General features: G+C 39.3%; 2 protein-coding genes and 1 long non-coding RNA gene across 12 annotated transcripts in view; 1 reads left to right on the top strand and 2 right to left on the bottom strand.

Annotated features, from left to right (window-relative positions):
• The window catches only part of LOC138735983 (dysbindin-like), a 45597-nt gene extending 34739 nt beyond the window's left edge, over positions 1 to 10858 (bottom strand). The window contains exon 1 of one of the 4 annotated variants that reach the window (XM_069884725.1): positions 10240 to 10858. In XM_069884725.1, coding sequence (XP_069740826.1) covers positions 10240 to 10330 — 91 coding nt within the window. In that variant the 5' untranslated portion in view covers positions 10331 to 10858. Of the gene's footprint in view, positions 1 to 6915; positions 7049 to 8711; positions 9337 to 9913; positions 10217 to 10239 lie in introns of those variants that run through there. The other 3 variants (XM_069884726.1, XM_069884727.1, XM_069884728.1) reach the window with 3 other exon arrangements.
• LOC138735986 (uncharacterized) overlaps positions 1 to 19778 on the top strand; it is a 76114-nt gene that overhangs the window by 35374 nt on the left and 20962 nt on the right. The gene's annotated exons all lie outside the window — the stretch shown is intronic.
• The window catches only part of pltp (phospholipid transfer protein), a 52618-nt gene continuing 46829 nt past the window's right edge, over positions 13990 to 19778 (bottom strand). For 5 of the 6 annotated variants that reach the window (XM_069884714.1, XM_069884718.1, XM_069884713.1 and 2 more), the window contains 3 exons: positions 19068 to 19131; positions 18491 to 18567; positions 13990 to 15122 (listed from right to left, as the gene is read on the bottom strand). In XM_069884714.1, coding sequence (XP_069740815.1) covers positions 15009 to 15122; positions 18491 to 18567; positions 19068 to 19131 — 255 coding nt within the window. In that variant the 3' untranslated portion in view covers positions 13990 to 15008. The remainder of the gene's footprint in view (positions 15123 to 18490; positions 18568 to 19067; positions 19132 to 19778) is intronic. The other variant, XM_069884715.1, reaches the window with a different exon arrangement.

Below are 19778 nucleotides of genomic sequence, written 5' to 3'. Positions count from 1 at the left end.
AGAAAGGAATAAAACAAATTACCAACTACCAAAACTAATACTGACGCAAAATCAGCTAATCCCTTTTACAATAGATAACCTTTCCTTTAGAGAATGGGAGAAAAAAGGGATCAAAAGAATAGAAAATTGTTTTTCGGGAAATAAATTATTATCCTTTGAACAAATGAAAGATAAATATAATATAACTCACGAGACAGTGTTGGCATACTACCAACTGAAATCCTACTTGAAGGACAAATTGGGAAGCAGTCTGAGGTTACCAGAGGGAAGTAATTTTGAATATGTGATTACAGACACAATGATAATCAAAAAATTTGTAACAAACATGTATATTAAACTACAAGAAAAGGAAAATGAGGAAACAAATGGTAAAACTAAACAAAAATGGGAACAAGATCTAAACATAAAGATAAAGAATGAAACATGGGAGAAGTTATGCTCAGGAACTATGAGAAATACAATAAACACGAGGTTACGTATGATACAATATAACTGGATACACAGGCTATACATTACACCTCAAAAGTTAAATAAATGGGACCCAACAGTATCTGACAGATATTTTCGCTGTAAAAAGGAAATGGGAACAACTATTCATGCAATTTGGACATGTGAGAAAGTGAAAAAATTTTGGGAAGATCTAAACCAGATATTAAATAAAATCACCAAAAGCAATATACCAAAAAACCCAGAGATCTTCCTCCTAAGTAACATAAAAAACAAAGAATTTGGACTCGACTTGGATGGTGCACAAAAATGATTTGTTATGATAGCCCTAGCTGTAGCAAAAAAATGTATTATGTCAGCCTGGAAATTAGAAGATAACTTGAGAATACAACAATGGTATATAGAAATGAATAAATGTATTCCATTAGAAAAAATAGCCTATAATTTAAGAAATAACATTACAATATTTGAACAAATATGGGAGCCATACATGAAACATAATAGAGAAAACCTACCGTGGACATCTACCATCTAAAATGACAGAAGGAGAAGAGAATGAAAAGAACGGACTCAGTGGAATTTCTTGTTTATTTTTATTGAGTGACAACATTGTTTGAAGGGTTTAATGTATCTTATATTCTGAACTTTAAATAAATGGGAGGGGAGGTAGGGGAGGGAGGGAGGGGAGGAGGGAAGGGGGGAGAAAACGACACTATATATTTAAGAAGGAAAATGTATGTATCTTGATCAATATGGTTTATAGTGTGAAAAATTAAAAAAAAATTTAAAAAAAGAAAGAGCATACTGGTGAGCTCAGTAATCTCAAAGGGACTAGTATTCTGAGGAAGAACTTCACTGCTGATGACAGAAGAATTCTCATCATAAAGAAGAAAAATTCCTAAACGTGTGCCCAACACATCAGAAACACCCTTCAGGAGTCAGGTGTGGCTAAGTCAATAACTACCATATGGAGAAGACTTCATGAACAGAAACACAGAGGCTACACTGCAAGATGCAAACCACTAGTTAGCAATAGAAAAAGATGGCCAGATCATAATTTGCCAATGTATTGAAAGAGCCTGCAGAATTCTGGAAACAAGTCTTGTGGACAGATGAGACCAAGTTGAACTTGTATGATATGATGACAAGAGCAAAGTGTGAAGACGTAAAGGAACTGGTCAAAATCTAGAGTATATCACCTTTATCATGGTTGGCATCTTGCAGTTCAGCCTCTGTATTTCTGTTTATGAAGTCGTAGTGATCATTGATACATCCAGACTGCTTCCTGAAGTGTTTCTAATCTGTCAGACAGGCGTTTGGGGACTTTTCTTCATTGTGATAAGAATTTGTCTGTCATCAGCAGAGGAGATCTTCCCTGGAATAGCAGTCGCTTTGTGATTATTGAATGCACAGAATCCTCTTTCTTCTTAATTATGTTCCAAACAGTTGATTTTGGTAATCCTAAGATTTGGGTGATGTCTCTTACTGTTTTATTCTTGTTTTTCAATCTCATAACGGCTTCCTTGACTTTCATTGGCACATTTCTTGTTCTCATGTTGAAAAATGGCAACTACAGACTCCAAAGGTGATCAAAAACTTAGAAGCAAGCCTAGTTCTCTTATACTTGCACCAATAAAGCAATTAAACATTCCTGAGTACTCACAAACACCTGTGAAGCCAAATGTCTCAAACATTATGGTGCCCCGAAATGAGGGGACCTTGTATAAAAAGTGCTGCAATTTCTACATGGTCAAACAAAAATATATACAAGTAACTTTAAATAAATGTGCTCTTTAAATACATGTGAATTGTTCAATTACATGTGAATTGTTTGATTACATATTTAAAACTGGAGCACAGGAGGAAATAAGGGAAAAAAGTGTCTTTATCCTAAATATTATGGAGGCATTGTTTGTTGCTAACTGTATAATTAAGCTGCATAATTAAGCTGCATTATCACACCAGATGTGGGAACACAATGGTCTACAACCATGGTACATAGCCCTGTGAATCCTCAACATTAACAACAACCTCCTGAAGTTCCATGATAACAGATTAGAATTGGGTAAAGCAACTTGTCTTCTCCTTTAGTACATGAATTAGTCTCATATTATGTTGAATGCATCTGACCAGCAAGAGTACAGAATGCACCTTGTGTGTCAGATTTCAATTTTTATTACAAGGAGGGCTGGCTGAGTCCAAAAGGAGGCAGCAATTATAATGCCACTGTGCAAAATGGTAAGGGAAACAACACAAGAGGGAAATCTATTTGATTTTATATTCATCTTTCTACTCGCCCAAGGTATATATCTCAATTACAGTATTGTTGGAAGTGACCACTTAATAGATCTTGCTGGGAGGAGGACCAACTCACACCCAACAAATGAGGAGTGAGTTGACACTCCTCCTAAATGAGGGCACCCTCTAGTTTACTGTGTGGCACAATTGCTATGCTAAATAGGATAAATTCAGAACTCATCTGGACACTCAGAACTGGGCATCCCTGATACACTGTGCACGATCAACTGCAGCAGAACTGAATTCTGCCACAATCACTATCCTCAAGATCTAAGAATCAGAGCAGATATTGGGCAATTGAACCCCCTGAACCCACACTACATTTGAATTATTATGTCTGAGCTGATCTCTGCTTCAATCCTACTTTCCTACTTGATCTCCATTTCATTTGTTCAGTCCCTTGAATGTAGCCTTCAATATGCTCAATGATGGAACAGCTACAGCCCTCTAAAAGCAGAAAATTCCAAAGATAGTTAATCTTCAATATAAAGAAATTTCTCTTCATTTTATTTTATCACGATGCCTGATAGATTCTCTAGCTAGAGGAAATCGCTAATTAACATCTTAACCTGTTAAAGCCTCTCATTATCTTGTGTGCTTCAATAAGATCACCTATTATTCTAAGCAATAAATGTGGGCCAGTATTTCAAAATCTTTTAAAATTGGGCAGCACTCCCCATTCCACTCCAAGAATCAATCAAGTAGATTTATGCTACACTGATTCCAAGGTAAAAGTATTTCTCTTAAAAAAAAGTGACCAACTGCTCTCAACCTGAAAACAAACCAATTGTTCCAGTCTCTGTTTCTGAAGCTCTAACCTAATGGTTCTCAACCTTTTTCTTTCCACTCACATACCACTTTAAGTAATCCCTATGCTATCGGTGCTCTGTGATTAGTAAGGGATTGCTTAAGGTGGTATGTGAGTGGGAAGGGAAAGTTGAGAATCACTGCTTTAGGCCCAATTGTTACTGAACTATTTTGCTTGAGAAAAATTGTGATTGGCTCATTTCCTTTGGAGTTATGAAACCATGCACATAACAAGTCAATTACCGTAAATATTTGTGTATAATGTGTTCTGTGTATAATGCAACCCCCCCCCCCCCCCCCCATTTTTTAGGGGAAAAGTTTTACCCCCGTGTATAATACGACCCCCCTCCCCTCATCTGCCTGAGACGCGCTGCCATCTCTTCGGCCGCTTGCCTGGCCGCCCGAGTCGCACTGCCATCTCGCACGACCCCCTCTCCCCTCATCCACCTAAGTCACGCTGCTGTTTCTTCGGCCCCTTGCCCGGCCGCCCAAGTCGCACTGCTGACTACCACTTGGCCGTCCAAGTCACGCTGTGAGTTGCGGAAAATTTTTTTAATTGTTTACTCTCGTGTATAATGTGACCCCCCCGATCTTTGAGGGGAAAATGGGGGAAAACTTTTCGCATTATACTCAAATATTTATGGTAGCTACAATTAAAACAGTGGTTTTAACCCACATTCCACCTTAAGCAATCCCTTACTAATCACAGAGCACCGATGGGATAGGGATTACTGAAAGTGAGTGGAAAGAAGAAGGTTGAGAAAAATGCTCTAACCAATCTTCATTTCTGATCAAACATTAGTCATATACTCTCTAGGTCCTAATTTTGTGCAGCAACTTTCAGCACAGTACCAATGAAATGCCCTTTGAAAATCCATATACAGCGAAAACCCCCATTATAACGCGATGGTTCGGGTCCAAACAATTGGATCACGAAAAAGGGGGGTCGTGCTAAATTGGGGTCAAAAACAGTGTTTTCAAAAAAATAACAATCCACCTGTATTTGCAATCTTTTTTTAATTTCTTACAATCATCATTTTACTTCTTAAAAAGCAATTGAGTGTTTGTTGCGTGAATGCAGCAGGTTGGTGGTGGCGAGTGAAATCCAAAATGCTTCCGAGCTGGAGGATTTTTATGTGGTCCACATCCTGGGTCTCCAGCCATCGTAGGCTGGCCTCAAAGTACTCAATGGCTTCAGACATTTTCAGGGGTGGGGGTGGAGGCTTCTCATTGTCATCCTCCTGTGGTTCGGGAACTGGTGCTATAGTAACGTTATGGACGATCTTGGAGTTCATCAGAGGCTCATATGTCAGGCAATCACCATTGTCAGAGAACCACTGGTGAAAAGCCTCTTTGCTAATTTGGAACAGCTTCTGTGCCTCTCCTACCTCTTCATTTGTGAAGTTGTAAAATTCTTCTTCATCATCTTCATCTTCTTTGGTGGATTTTCATAATGAAAAGGCTGGACCCGGACCTTTCTCCCAGCATTTTTCCGCACACGAGAGCTGACTGCTGCCTAGCCCTTCTCACCGAAGTGGCAAATTTCTTTAATGTTCATGGTTTTCAAATAGTCTTCCAGCATTGTTGATTCATCTACAATTCTATGAATTAATTCATGCATGCAGTTTTGCTTGATCATAGAGATGATCCCCGATCTAGGGGCTGGATTGTAGATGTAGTGTACTTCAGGAGGTAAGAAACTCGGATCTTTCTGTTGTGGTTTAATAGATTGGCAGCTGACAGGTGGGCAGGACAGTTGTCAAGCAAAAGAAGAGCTTCAGGTTCTAGCTTTTGCTTATACAAATGAGTGCGGACAGCAGAGACAAAAGTTATGTAAAATCAATCCTCAAAGATGACACTGGTAATCCAAGTATTGCTGCTATGCGTGTACTCAAACACTAACAACTTCATGTTAACATGGTGGAAACAGCGGAGCGAGTGAAATTTGCCAATCATGAGTGGTTTTAACTTACGTGTTCCAGTCTTGTTAACACAAAACAACAACGTCATGCAATCTTTGCATTGTTTGAACCCCTCATGTCGATGGGAGTCATCTTTGCTAGACTGTGTGAGGTCTGGGACCATCTTGTAACGGAGACCTGTTTCATCGCAGTTGTACACTTGTTTTTCAAAGTAGCCACCTTCTTCTAAGAGGGATTTTAGTTTTGCCAGGTATTTGCTGGTGACGGCACTGTCAGCTGAGTGAATTTCTCCAGACACTGACACTTGAGAAATCCCATAACGGCATTTAAATCAGTCTAGACATCCATTGCTAGCTTTGAACTGTGAGGTTTCTCCGTTGATCAGCTGGTCAAACTTCTCAAGCTTAAGGTTTGAGATTAGGTCCAGAAATTGGAAGGCATTCTTTGGCTGTATTCATGTGTTTGGCCTTTAGTCCCACCTCTTCTTCAACTTTCCAAAGTGACGCGCGTAATTTATCTTCCTGAGATTTCCAGCCACGAAGTGTTGATTCTGGTATGCTGAGGTCGCACACAATTTGGGTTTGACTTTTATTCTTGATCGCGTCATGTGCATGAAGCTTATCTTTCACTGAAAAAGATTTTCATCTTCTAATGGTGCATTCCATTTTGATCTGAAAACAATTTCAGTATTCCGGAACTGGCTGATTACATTATTTCTGGGTCCGCGTTAAATCAGGTTGGGTTAAGTCGGGGTTCCACTGTATATTACATCCATTGATTCAAGATTCCTTTATTATCATCTTGGGCATAGACCCTGTAGTTGCAGGATTTCACTTACATGTGATATTACACAAAATTACCTTCTGCCTGCTGTAAAGTAGGCAAAGGGTCACCATTAGTGTTGCCCAGCTCCCCTTACAATAAGAGAGAAAGAGAAGGAAAAGAGAGTTCCTTCAGGGAGAGTGTCCTCATGGGTTCACCCCCAGCACTCCTGCAACCGCACAGATTCCTGTTTAATCCACCAGCTACCTGAGGTCCAGATCCTAACTTCCGACACAATTAGGAATCCTTCAGTGCCTGAGGCAAATGGAGTGCCCTTCTTGCCCTCAGCACACTCTCTAATCCTGGCTCAGATACCTGGTTCCCATGAATTAGTCTCCAGCAGTCCATAGCCTGTGAGGGTTCCCTGACTGCAAGTCACCTGTAACCTTCATGGGTCCCTCAGTTGCTGAGCCCTCACTGGTTCACCGCCATGGTCATCATCCTGTAGGGTTGTCTTCTCTGCTTCTCCTTCTTAATGGGGGTGGGGGGTGTTCTCCCCATTTCTGGTGTCCTACACCGATCCACTGCTCTCCTGGAGACTGCAACCCCCAATGGTTACTGCCGAGCATAGGTGCTGCCATCTTAGGTACAGACCCGGTAGTTAAGGGATTTTACTTACAAAAACTGTCAGCTCCTTTAATAGGCCGTTTAAAGCCTGTACTGAGTCACTTGCATTAGGACCTGGCAGTTGAACATTTGGAGGAGTGCTGTGCCTCCGCTCTCTGCTCTCCCTGGTCTGCACCAGTTCCCCATAACCTATAGTTTCTTCTTTAAATAAACTCAAGTTCATGAAATGTGGTCTTTATAAACCCTCCTTAATCATATTTTAATTTACAAATCCTTCAGGAAAAATTCAAATGTTGCTAATCACAGATACTAGCTTAATATGTTTCCAATTTTTATTTTTTCCTATAAAAGAAAGTGTTACATTTGCTATCTTGCAAACTGGTAGAATATGTACTGTATGTATGTGATTATTATGTGCTGTATATTGTGTCTATATCTGTTTGCACTGCAGTTTTGTTGGGTTGTACAGTCGGATGGTAATAAACTCAGTAAACATTAATAGCAAACCTACAGCTGTCTTGACATCTTGCTTCCTATAAGTACTTTTTTCTATTTTCATGGTACCTACATCACCTTCATATTTGCTCTGATTAGGAGACTTTCCACACAGGTGCTTCTGAAATGTCTTCCTTCATATGAACTATGTCTTACCCTCTACCATGTTTGACAGAGTCCTTGAATGCAAATCATCTAATTCTCAAACCTTTGGTCCCATCAACCGTCCTTGACAAGGAGGATATAATTTCCATCCCACAAGCTTCCATATTCAAATGTCATCTTTTGCAATTTCAGTCAGCTTCAATGATGCCCACTGGGAACTGGAGGAACTGTGTCACTGCACACTAGCCTTCTTAATTCAAAATGGAATTCTATGGCTTCTGGTCACTTGCTCTTTCTATTTCTATCCAAATTGGCCATTTCTTCTGCAAGTCATCCAAATGGGATACCTCTGAATTTTTCTTTTTCCACGAGAAGAGCTGGGCATATCCTTACAGCTCTGCATTTCACAATGTTTAAGTTACTGTCTTCATTTTTATTCTCTCTCACTCCCTCTTGCTGCCCCCATTAGCTAATCGATTGGATGAGCTATACAGTTCATCAACAAAGTATCCCTAATCTTACCCTTTGCCTGTCCAATCTATACCTTCTCGGTCTTTGGTTTCTCTCTTTTCTAGTTCTGAGAAATGCTTATCAACTTTTTTTTTTTAAGCGGCATTCATTCTGGCATGTGGAGAGCACACCATAACATGAGACTAAAGTCAAAAGTTGAAGATTTCTCTTCAGAATGACAAGAGGCCCAGGGATTCAACATGAAACAATAACCAATTTATTTCATTTTTCTTTGCTAAAATGTAAACTGCTCCAATTCTAATGTTGAAACTTGGTCTTTATTCTTTTCTGAATCCACTTTGGACAGTGCAGGAAATTGGTGCTGAGATTGAAAAATAACTATGATCTTGTTCAAAATCTTCTGCTTCTAATTTTGATGTTGTTTTGTCATCAACATTGAGCTCTATTCTAGCATCATTCTCTATCATCATCCAGTGTAATGTTGTGCCACTTGCACAGAGCTTTATCCTTTCCCAGTATAATGCCATAAGTAGTAAATCACTATTCTACTCCAGTGCATTGCCCCACCTCTGACATCGAGCATTGTTCTTCTTTCCCTGTGTAAAATACAAATCACAGTGAACAGACCACTATTCATATCTAGAATGACATACAGGCTGTGGTACTGGGCAATAGCTGTAACCAGGTTTGTAACACTGACCACTGTCCCAATCCAATGGAACACCCAATCACTTCCACTCAGCACACTGACAATACCCATTGGAACATCCTACTCACCGTGATGCAGTGCAGTCTTTTGGAATTACAACATCACAGAATACTCGCAGCATGGCAGGAAACCATTCAGCTCTTGGAGCCAATACTTGTCAGAACCATAAATCATTACAGCACAGAAAACAGGCCCTTCTCATCTGTGATTATTCTGCCCAGTCCCACTAACCTGCACCCAGTCCATAGCCCTCCATGCTCCTCCCATCCATATACGTCCAAATGTTTCTTAAATGTTAAAATTGAGCCTGCTTTCACCACTTTAGCTGTTCAATGGAAGAGCAATCCACATGGTCTCTGTGCACCTTTTAGATACTTATGAAATTAATTTTGAAATGCTTCAATTAAACCTTCCTCCACCACTACCCCAGTGATGCATTTTCTACCCTGTCCATTTGTTGCACAGAAATATTTTGCCTCAAGTTTCTTTAGCCAACTGTCTTTATCTTGTCTCATAGTTTTTGACCTCTTTGCTTAATGCACATGGTTTCATTTCATCAACTATCCCTTCATGATTTTAATGAGCTCTATCAGATTTTCATGCACAGAAATATTTTGCCTCAAGTTTCTTTAGCCAACTGTCTTTATCTTGTCTCATAGTTTTTGACCTCTTTGCTTAATGCACATGGTTTCATTTCATCAACTATCCCTTCATGATTTTAATGAGCTCTATCAGATTTTCATGCAACCCCTCCAGAGAACAACTCCATAAACTAAAGTCTCTTATCCCAGAAATCATTTAAATAAATATCTCCCCTGAAGTCTTTACAAGTGGCACTGAGATCTGAATACAATAGCCATTCACTTTCAGAGGTAATATTATACTGAGTATTATCTTTATTCATTGTAATACCCAGTCACTGCCATCCACTGCAAATTATTGAACATCTCTAAAATATCTCACATCTGACAACATTACTGTGTCCCACTCAATGACAGAATTCTCTTACACTGTCGCACTACTTGGAGTTTCAAAATCTCCCCCTTGTTGCAATATTACAGATTGTTCAAAGTGCTGTGGTCTCTCAGGTGCAATAAATGCAGGCTAAAATGCGAAGTAGTTAAGTCACTAAGTAGTATCAGCCCTGACTTTCTATGATATCTTTTAAGTCTGGTTATTTTCTCACATTCCTTTCCTATGAGCCACTCTTCTCCTGGATCCAGAACTACAAATAAAATATCATGGAATTGTGGACTGGATTATTACTTACAGGGGTGCCTTGTGTTGGATGTCCCCTGACCTGACATCTCTTCTGAAGAATAGGAACTTGTTATAATCCAGAGAGCAATTAGCAGGTGTTTATGGCGATCAGCACCTCTGGCAGTGAGCGAAGCTTGTGGCCAGGCTGACTACTTCACAGTGTCTGAGAACGAACAGCTGCACGTCAACCAACAGGCTCCCACATCACAGCTAATGTGGCACCAACCATTCAAACCACATAAAGGGGTTTAAGGCAGCAGCACATTGTTTTCTTGTATACGAGCTAACCTGTCTGAACTCTGTTTTGCTGGATCTGTATAAAATCTTGTTGATTACCTGAGTCAATATCTCTTACTGAGAAGGCAAGGGTCAGACTCAAGGATTCTCTTTGTTCAATCCTCTGTTTCCTCCCTGACTGCTGCAACATTTGAAATGGGACAGTCAGCCAAATGCTTAAATCATTTCATTCCTCAGAAGCACTCCCTGGGCTCTTGTGAGAAGATTTAGCATAGAGGGCAGATGAGTAATACTATAAAATTGTCCTTGCTCTGATACTCTTCCTGAACACAAAGTAGGAACATTAGTCACATTATACAAAGCTTAATGTTTCAAACTTTTCTGGTAACTTTTCCATTACATGAGAGATATAAACACTTGAGTGTGTGAACACTGTTGGTTCAGAAAATCTGTAACTCATCAAATATTTCCAGGAAAGGTACAGCAAAAGTTATACATCGAGTAAACCTTGGTCTTCTACTCTCCCATTAAAAAACACTCAGCACAGGGTCAACACTGGTTTGAGTAAACCTCCCTGTAGAATGTCCCTGGAAAACTCCCAGCTTTTGTTCAGTACAGTATAAGCCTTCTTATGCCGTTCCACCCTACACTCACAGAGCAGAAACAGCAGGAGATAGTTACAGAATAAAATTCCTTTTACACTAAATCAAAAATATATTCACAAGGATATAGGTTAAATACAAAATGGTTTCTTGTATACTAGTTCTTTCAACATTTTTCTTAGCACAATCCCAGTTAAAGATTGGAAATTATTTACGTCCATAAAAATTAAAATGTTAGTAAACCAATTAGATTGTGGGGGGGGGGGGGGGGAACAAATTAGACCAAATGAGATTTCTTTATGAATGATTTTATTCTCTTTAATGGGTCCAAACTGGCTTGTGATCCCAAGATTATTAACTTCTGCTTATGCTGTCCCATCAGGTGTAGACCCAGAATTTTCTTTTTAGCATGTTTCACTCAGTGGTGTGGAGAATCGGTATCAATACTTCGTCCAAGTTCTGGGGTGAGATCTCAATCAGCAGTCTACTCTCCTGAAGAATGAAGGACCCAGACTTGACTGCTTCAGCCAATTCCCTTTATTTGATACACAAGCTTGGTCTGTCACAACCATGAGGAGCTCCCCAAACATACAAATGCATAGGTTTGTATATGCAAATGCTATCTGTCTGTGGTGAACTACTGTACATTCATTAATCTGGCTCTCACCCTATATAAAGGTTCCAATACCATAACCCCTCCCCAGAAAGCCTGGGTCACAGCAAAGGATGACCTTCAAGTTTATTGTAAATAAAAGCCTATAGTTCTGTAACTCCAGTCTTTTGAGTTATTGATAGCACATCACTGTCATTAACCAATCTCAAAACAGTCTCCTCCTGGGCAGTAAGTATTATCCATCAGCTTTACGTTATGTAATGTCCATCTACGTGTTGCACCATATAGTGGACCATTCACAGAGATATGTCTGTCCCCCTCACCTTGGGTATTGTTTACAGTTTTGGCTCCCCTACCTCTTGTAAGTCACATGATTTTGGGGAAATTTTCTCAATGCAATAGAAAGGAAATTTAGAATAAATCAAATATTAATACGTTTTCACAATCACCACAGACAAATTGCAAAATTTAAATATGGGAATCAGACCTTGTGGCAATAATTAGGACAAAGTTAAGAAAGGGCAGTAATGCTTTTGAAATATCCCTGGAGACATAAGAGACTGCAGATGCTGGAATTTGGATCAAAAAGCTAATTGCTGGAGGAACTCTTTAGATCAGTCAGCACCTGTGGATGGAAAGAGATATGTCAAACCCCTGCATCAGGACTCAGAGGGTAAAAAGGAGATATAAAGAGTTGAGGGGAGGGCTGAGGTGGGAACTTGCAAGTGAAAGGTGATATAGGCGAGGAGGAGTTGATGTGCAGATGGAGCCAGGTGGGGATATACAGGTATGAATTTTGGATCACTCAATCTCCAGGGCCATTCACTAAGACTGATCGGATTTCTACCTCATCTCTATATTCTTGCCAACTCACAATAACCTTTCACTTCCTGGCTTATTTCTTCATCTGGCCTTCAAGTTAGACTCACTCACTCTCTCTCTCCCCCACTTTGTATCGATGGTCCAGGATGACATTAGAACATGCTAGGTGCTCTCCCAAAAACACTCAATTAAATCCTAGCTAGGCTATCTGTACCTCATATAAATAAAAATCCACTTGAATATCACCATTCCTTTTTGCAAGCTCCTATTATTTATTCATTCTTACTCAGTCCAACCACGTCATCAGTTACTGGTTGGATACACCATTCCCACAAGTAATTTCTTGCCTACATTATTTTTTTATTTCCATCTCAAAATAAGGGCATCTCTGTGTATTGTGCCAAAACTATCCTCGAGGAAAACAAGATGATGTTCCTCAAATTTATGTTTAGCCTCACCCTGGCACTGGATAAGGGCCAAGGACAGATATGTCCGTGTGGGAATGGTGAGAATTAAAATGGCTGGCAACCTAACTTGCACCTCAGGACAGAGCGCAGGTGCTTAGCGAAATGGTTGCCTTAACTGACTTTGGTCTCATTGTTACAGACGAGTTCTCCAAAAGGTGTTTACTTGGCTGGCATCATAAATAAAATAAATCTTCCCATTCCATCCTTGAGATTCTTCTGTGACTTGGTGGATCACTGATATCGTACTGACCATAATGTTCACCAATGGATGATTTACTTCAATTATTGGGTTATCATCATAACTTTAATTACACATTGTATGATATAATTATTCATTGGTGGAAAGATATGAATGCATTATTATATTTGGTTAACTCACTGATAGTTTAGTTCTATTCTAAATACACCTAGTCTGGAGTTCTATAATCTAACACTTGGGATATTTATCCAGCAGCTTTACAGATACTGTTGCATAGAATGTCTACTATCATTGTACAAGGAATATTTTACTTGTGGAATCATTATAAAGAGGGTTTAATTCACCTGTACTTTTCAAAACAGAATATTCAATTCACAGGCATCAATAATGTGGAGCTTTTAATTTTGTAACACCAGAGCAGACAGCTAATCCCCTGGCATATTCCATGTAAATTTTATCCTGTATTCATCTCTACATAAAGTATCATTCTCACTTTTATTGTCTACCATGAACAGGATTGGGTGGAATACAAAACCCCTTTGACAACATGCCACATCACATGTGGTTCAGTTTGGCTAAAATGCATTTCAATATTGATTTCGTCTTCATCAATCTTGGTTCACAGACTTTACAATGGGACGTGGGCTATAAATTTAGTGCGATGAGTTTCAGAAGTTTGAGCTCTGTTCCTAAAACTTAAGTTTAGAATCAATTCATGTAGTTAAACAAGAAAATCTGAAGATACTGTGCAAGACATAAATGTTCAGGAGAAAACTGATCCAGCTGGTCATATTACATTCCTAGGAAGTAAAGGGTAACCAATGTTTTGGGCCTAAGCCCTTTGTCAGGAATGAGAAAAAGAAGGCGCCTGAACAAAATTGAGGGGAGAGGGAGGAGGAGAGTAGGAGAAGGGGAAGAAGCTCATGCTAACAGTTAAGAGGATACAGGTAGGAGATTAGAGGAGAAAAAAAACTGAGAAGTGATGGGAGAGAGGGAAGAGACAGTGATGGTTGATTGTGGGCAATGGAGAGACACCTGATGGCTGTTGTGAGGAATGGACAGATATCACACTGAGACTGGGACCAATGCACATACTTGGAACATAGTGAAGACAGATCCAGAGATATTTGATGCTGATGCCATGACTAGAATTGGAAATGTTTATTTAACATCCCTCACTTTGATGAGCACAACATATATAAGAGACAAAAAAAATGAACATGTCCAAACATGGGAATCTATCATCAATACAATACATTGGTTGTTTAAATCCTTCCAAAATGACTTAAAGTTATAACTTGGCAAATATGAAAGTTTTGCGTGAGGAGCCTTTCCATGGTTCTTGATATCAAAGATATGTGAATATTAATAATACATAAGATGGCCTAGGATTCCGACTCAAGTATTTTTAGCATGGGTGAATGGAGCAGAGCTATTAGTGGATATTTACAAAATATCCACATGGGTTATTTACAAAACAATATTGCAAGCAGTCCACATAAAGGCAACCATCTCCACCAATCACACAGTTTTTGTGTTTAACTGGCTACAGTTGAGTAAATAATATACAGGATGCAATAGCTAGTATGTGCATTATTACCTTCAGTCTGCTTATCACATCATCCAAAGTGGAAGGGCATGATGAGTAGGTCTCTTGCACCGTCAGCACAAGATACAGGAGAGTGATTCCATAACTGTTGGTAGGTTTTGTCCTTTGTTTAACCTGCCCTCTCCTGGAGGCTGGGATCAAAGCATGATAACTTTATAATGGTGACAATATGGGGAATATTCATGAGCCATGTACTGTCATATGAAGTGGATTGCAATCATCATGTTTTCACTGCATATGAGGATGTGCCTCAGGTTTTGCAGTAATAGTTTCCCGCTTGGATTGTTGTGTAATGTGAGTGGACAATAAGCTGTAGATTCATTAGTACAAATTCTGAAAGAATACAATGACAATAAACAATCAAATTTTGCACCTCTAACACCAAATTTATGTTAAAGTTTGAAATATTTGACTTTATACTCTGCCATAGACTTATTAATACAGTAATAGAATCTATAGAGCCAGTGTTGGCTAAGAAAATACAAAAGTTAATAGGAAAGTAGAATACTGCTGCTGGTCTTCCTACATGATATAGAAGCTCCCATTCTTCACACCCTTATTTCGCCTTGGAAAGAGTTTCATTGTTTGGGGAGAGGTGCAGTAAGTTCTTATTGATTACCTCCCTCAGGCCTTTGTAAAAATGTAAATCTGCTCCAATTGACAGAAAACCCTGGAAATGACAAAAACACAATAGGCAACTGTAAATTTTTTATTAAAAATAAAATTATAAATCAAAGACCCAGTTTTAATGGATGTGAATTAATTTTTTAATTTAGGCAAGGTGATTCACCTGCTTTTTAACAGGCAGATCCATAATTTAAATATTAAAGAAAGGCTGGTTAGTTAATAGTAAGCTAGGTTTGAATTTTTCCTCCATCCAGTTTCCCAGAACATGGCAATTAGTTGGAAAAGGTCAGTGCTTTTCCAACATTGGTTGTGGACAAAAGGGCCAGGAATGTTTCCATTGGACCTCCATGATCTGTGCACAAGCCTTTGACAAATCTCTGGTAAAAACATGGTCAAAGAGCAGGAGAACAGTATATATTACAGAGGGGGAGCAATGAAAGTCTCAGAACTGTCGAAGGAAGAAAATTTCTTCACAATGTCTTGAAGAGATTTTGCAGTTGAGCAGTACAATGGAGATAATGTATATTCTGGAATCTAGAAATAAAAGCAAGCTGCTAGAGGACAGTGGTGGGCAAACTATTGGAGAAGATTCTTAGGACAGGATTTTTGAGCATTTGGAGAAACACAATCTTATTAAGGGTATTGGCAATGCTTTGTGAGGGGTAGTCTATGCTTCATGAACTTAATTGAGTTTTTCAAGGAGATGACAAAAGTAATTAATGAAAATAGGATGGTAGATATGGATTTTAGCAAGGCATTTGACAAGGTTCCCTATGGTAGGTTCATCCACAAAGACACGAGGCATGGGATCCATAGAAAACTGGCTGCATAAATTCACATTTGGCTTTCCCACAGAGGGCAGAGAGTGGTAATAGATGGAGTGTTTTCTGTCTAGAGGTCAGTGGCTAGTGGCATTCCACAGTGATCTGTTCTGGGATTGCTGGTCTTTGTAATTTTTATAAATGACTTGAGTGAATAAGTGGAGGGGTGAGTCAGTAAGTTTGCTGATTACATGAAGGTATGAGGTGTTGTTTAGAGTGTAGAAGATTGTTGTAGGTTACAGCAAGATACAGACAGGAACTCTGATTCTGGCAAAGATTCTGGTGTGTGCTTTTTACTGGCTGGTGCACGGACATTGGGATTATGTAGACTTTCTGCTCAACTGCCTTACAACAAATATCGATCAAATGTTAACCTGTCTATCAATTGTAAGGTAAAACATCATGAGATGGGAATGTGTAGGGAGTTACCCTGTACAGGGCAGTAACAAGAAGGGGAGGTGTCCTTGTACTCCTGTTAGGTAAAACATCATGAGATGGGAATGTACAGGGCTGTAACAAGATGTGAATGCATCCTTGTACTTACAAGATAAGAGAGACATTGATGGATTGAGAGGCAGGAAGCTAGCAGGGAAAGGATAGCAACAGTTTTAGTCATTGGACAAGTAATGATATGATGATGTTCTAAGCATGTATCCAAGGGTATAAAAAATCACCATTTTGCTGATAACGGCAGAATGCATTCTCCGACTAACATGTTTAGTCGCAAGTGTTACAATCCGGTAATAAAGAACAAAGAACCCTGATTTCGACTCAGCCTGGTGTTTGTCTCACTCATTCATGAACAAAGCAGACCTAACACAACCCTGAGTTCTTAACAGTGATTCTTACTGAATTTGTATCCGTTCCAAACCTGATAACAAACAGGTACTCGAAGAGCTGCATGATGTGGTCAGTAAATGAGGCGACCCACCCAGACACACTACAAATCATAATTGGTGACTTTAATCAGGCCTATCTTAAGAAATTCCTGCCCAATTATCAAGAGCACATAACCTGTTGTATCAATGGTCCCAGAACACTTATTCACAGCTACACTGATATAATGAAGGCCTATGATTCTTTCCTGAGACTGCATTTTAGTGAGTCTGATCACCTGACAGTACTCCTTCTGTTTGCATACTGACAGAGCCTAAAAAGAGAGGTTCCAAAGATCAGGACAGCCAGAAAGTGGTTGCAGGATGCTGAAGAACAGTTACAGAACTGCCTTGAATCAGTGAGTGGCGTTCAAGAACTCAGCTGAGGGTCTGAAATTATTACACTAAGGCTGATACAGACTTTATCAAAACAACTGTGGATGAGTGTGTTCTCACCAAATCAAAGCAGGGATTTCCCTAACCAAAAAATCCTTGATGAACAATGAAATCCAGAACCTGCTGAGAGCCAGTGGATTTCAGAGATCCAGAACACTACACAAGGAGCAGGATGTCCTATGGAAAGCCATCTCCGAGGTGAAGTGGAGATTCTAGACAAGAATGGAAGGATACTGGACAGCTGTGGCAGGGCCTAAATGACACAACCTGCTACAAACCAAATTCGGTGCAGAAGAGGTTAATGCCAAGATTCTTACCACTTTGAAGGAAAAGAGGGATCTTGGGGTCCAAGTCCATAGATCCATCAAGGTTGCTGTGCAACTTAATAGGGTGGTTAAGAAGGCGTGTGGTAGACTGGCCTTCTTTAGTCGGCAGATTGATTTCAAGAGCCTTACAGTTCTATAAAACTCTGGTTACACACAGATTATTGTGTTCAGTTCTTGTCACTTCATTATAGTAAAGATCCAGAATCTTTAGGGAAAATACAGAGGAGATTTACCAAGATCTTGCCTGGATTGCAAAACATGTCTTATGAAGAAAGGTTGACATAGCTAGATCTTTTCTCTTCAGAGCGACGGAGGATGAGAGGCGACTTAATAGAGGTGTTAAGATTATGAGCAGCATAGATTGGATAGACAGTGAACACCTTTTTCACATGGTGCTAATGATCAGAGGACATCTGTTTAAGGTGAGGGGAGGAAAATTTAGTATTTTTTTTAAACACAGGGAGTGGAATGCATTGCAAAGGGTGGTGGAGGTTAGTTCAACAGGGACATTTAAAAGCACATGGATATAAGAAAAATAGAGGGTTATGAGCTGTAAGGTTAAGAAATGTTTGATTGATGCTGGGATTGGTTTATGTACAGCAACACAACAATGTGGGCTGTTCAATGTTTTATGAATTCAAGCAGGTCAGGCAGCATACATAATCACATCACAATTACATAGAAGAAAATGGACAGTCAATGGTTAGGGTCAAAACTTTGCTTCATTATTGTTTGTGGTATGCTTCATAGGTAGCATAAGTTACAACACAAAAGCTGATAAATGGTCATGGTCGAAGGTGAGATAGGATAATTTACAGTAAACGTGCATGGAGAAATAGATGGCTGGCATATTGTGCAACCTATTGACATATTGATCACATCCAAGGTAACAACATTTTTCAACTGTTCCATTTCAGTAGTCACTAAACCTGTAAAAAAGATTTGTGCAAGTAGTTTATATTACAGAGTCCTTTAATGTGTCAAATCACTCACCATGTGGTTTGTCACCATCTCATTGATGAGGTTAATTCCTTCTGGTAGTGGAATTTGCACTCCTTTCAACGCTCGCTCTAAGGAGAGAAAATACAAAAGTAGCTGGAGAGTAAACAGTTGTATTTAAGGGAGATTGCACAGGTTACTCATTTCCCAGTTTGGGTAAAACAGATACAATGACATCAGTTTGAAAGATTTGGATTAAAGATGCTGGCACCCAAATCCATACAGGGTATTCTTTGGCTTGGCTTCACGGACAAAGATTTATGGAGGGGTATGTCCACGTCTGTTGCAGGGTATAACACTCAGTTAATTTACTTTAATTGAAGTTAGAACCATTGCACTAAGCTTCCTTGAGAAATAGAGCGCAGAATAGAGGCAGTCATTTCTGCCACTGTGGTTATACAGTGATTTTCTGGATGAGGACACAGACAGGCTTGGCTGTGATACTTTATGTTTTATCTATATGCCTGATACAAGTATCAGTATGAGTGTGCAAATACAGTAACTCACAATATTTAGAATATACAAGTACTGCACCTAAATGATCATATATAACAAGGAGGAGAGTACTTACCATTAATAATTGGCATGATAGTGAGCTGCAGAAGAGCCTTCATTGGAGCCTGGATAGGAATCAACTATAAGAGTACAGAGGTTTCAGCAAAACAGTTGACATTCACACTAATTCATTGCTCCCATGAGCGATTGTGTCCTAGGATATTGAAGATGTAATTGCCATGGTTTTCACAGACTTTCATGATAATTGAACAAAGATCATAGCAATGAGCCCATCTTAGTGCTGTCATGGTTCAAAGCAAATTACCAATAGTGTATCAAGCTTATTTTTCAAAGATTGCTCAGATTCGACATGCACCACCCAGTTTCTTCTCTGTATCTCTGGCTCTCCATCTGAGGCATATTACCACCTGTTAATTGGCCTCATGTGTTACCAGGATATTTTAAGCACATTGATCTTTTTCTCCGAACTTCTGCCATTTATCAGGCTGAAAAATTAGTAAAATAGAATCAAAGGTTTTCTATGGCGTCTAAAGAGTCAAAATATAATTTGTGAAAGAAAATGTTTCTATTGTGTTAAAACAAAATAGCCCCCAAAACTGGATGGGCAGTTAGTCCCATTTCTTTCAGTACACAACTGATTCTTCTTCCAGGTCTCATATTTAATATGGATAGAGTCCCCTTTTAAGGGGAGAGAGAGGCAAAAGAGATGAGTTCAGGTGAAGTTGGAGACAACTACAGAGGATGATAAATAGATGGAAGTGATGGA

Source organism: Narcine bancroftii, chromosome 6, assembly GCF_036971445.1.
Source record: "Narcine bancroftii isolate sNarBan1 chromosome 6, sNarBan1.hap1, whole genome shotgun sequence".
NCBI classification, from domain to species: Eukaryota; Metazoa; Chordata; class Chondrichthyes; order Torpediniformes; family Narcinidae; genus Narcine; species Narcine bancroftii.
The sequence above is the reverse complement of the archived record's forward strand: the minus strand, read 5'-3'. Positions and strand labels throughout refer to the sequence as shown.